This window comes from Dipodomys ordii, unplaced genomic scaffold (genome assembly GCF_000151885.1).
Source record: "Dipodomys ordii isolate 6190 unplaced genomic scaffold, Dord_2.0 Scaffold1, whole genome shotgun sequence".
Lineage (NCBI taxonomy): Eukaryota > Metazoa > Chordata > Mammalia > Rodentia > Heteromyidae > Dipodomys > Dipodomys ordii.
In genome coordinates, this window is record NW_012267217.1 from 51,361,423 (window position 1) to 51,363,151 (window position 1,729).

Consider the following 1,729-nt stretch of genomic DNA (forward strand, 5'->3'; position numbering starts at 1 on the left):
GGGAGGGGGGAGGCTGGGAAGGGATGTGAAGGTACGCATTATCCTGCCCATGTAATTGTAACCCCTCTGTACAGTATGTTCACAAATAAAATTAAATTAAATTAAAAAAAAAGAAAGAAAACACTATGCTAAATGAAAGAAGCCAGTTCTAGAACATATAATTATATTTGTATGAAATCCTCAGAGTAGGGAAGAGGATTAGTGGTTGCCTACGGCTTGTTCATGGAGGAAATGATGAAGGGAATAGGGCATGGCTGAGTGAGAGGGAACAAAGTAGTTTAAAATTAGATTCTAGTGTCATTGGCACAGTGCTATGAATAAACTTGTAGGCACTGAATTAGAAACTTTAGTCAGTGGTGTGGTATAAGAATTATATTTCACTGTCACCTTGTTCGAAAAGAATGTACACATTACCTCACTTAATGTAACTGTAGTCCCACTGTATATCATCTTTACAAAAACAATAAAAATAATGAATTAAAAAGTATATTTCAATAAAGCCATTTAAAATGCATTGTTTAGGGCCATCTTTTCTACAGGATCAAATTCAGCCACTTTTTTTTTTTGTCAGTCTGGGCACTGTCCCTGAGCTCTTTTGCTCAAGCCTAGCACTCTACCACTTTGAGCCACAGCGCCATTTCTGATCTTCCAGTGGTTAATTGGAGATAGGAGTCTCACAGACCTTCATGCCTTGGCTGGCTTCAAACTGTGACCCTCAGATCTCAGCCTCTTAAGTAGCTAGAATTATAGGCATGAGCCACCAGTGTTGGGCTCAGTCATATTTCTTTGAGACAATATTCATTATATTTTTGAGGGAAAGATCATTTGTATCAATATTAGCTTTCTACAAGTTGAATTCTACTGAGTTACAAAAATACCAGATGATAGAAATTCCATCAAAGGAGAACATCTCAATATAATAAATGAACCCCAGAGACTCAGGGGCCCTGCTTGTCACTGAAAAGATAATTACTCGACCATTTCCAAACTTTGGACAAAATTTTCCTTGAAAACCCAAGGGTGTTCTTACCACAGTACTTTGCCAGTTCAATTCTCTTTGCTTCAAACACTCCTGCTGCATATTTTGACACGACTCATTTCATCCTTTTTGTTTTAATCTCTCCTTACCACTTATCCTCTCATAAAAAGAGTTTCCCTGAACATGTGTATTAGTTATCTAACTACTGTTTAACAAATGATCCCCAAATGTTATAGCATGAAACAATCAAGAATGGTTGACTTGAGCCTCGGTGTCAGCCATCTTTCAATTGTGTTCGCAGCCGCCGCCGCGCCAGCGCTGCTCTCCGACACCAGCGCCGCCTCTCGTTCGCCGAGCTCCAACCGAAGGAGAAGGAGGGGTTGAGGCCGCTCAGCCATGGCTCGCACCAAGCGGACCGCCCGCAAGTCCAGGAAGCAGCTGGCAACCAAGGCCGCGCGCAAGAGCGCGCCCTCCACCGGAGGGGTGAAGAAGCCGCCCCGCTACAGGCCTGGTACTCTGGCGCTGTGTGAAATTAGACGCTACCAGAAGTCCACAGAACTTCTGATTCGCAAGCTCCCTTTCCAGCGTCTGGTGCGAGAAATTGCTCAGGACTTCAAAACAGATCTGCGCTTCCAGAGCGCAGTTATTGGTGCTTTGCAGGAGGCAAGTGAGGCCTATCCCGTTGGCCTTTTTGAAGATACCAATCTGTGTGCTATCCATGCCAAACGTGTGACAATTATGCCAAAAGAT

At 43.2% G+C, this 1,729-nt stretch overlaps 1 protein-coding gene across 1 annotated transcript; it reads left to right on the plus strand.

The window, feature by feature from the left end:
- Window positions 1-1,263: 1,263 nt before the first annotated feature.
- LOC105986870 (histone H3.3-like) lies at window positions 1,264-1,729 on the plus strand (the record flags this gene model as incomplete). Its single annotated transcript, XM_013018024.1, has 1 exon — window positions 1,264-1,729. A coding segment is annotated over exon 1 (354 nt), but the record flags the coding sequence as incomplete, so codon positions are not given.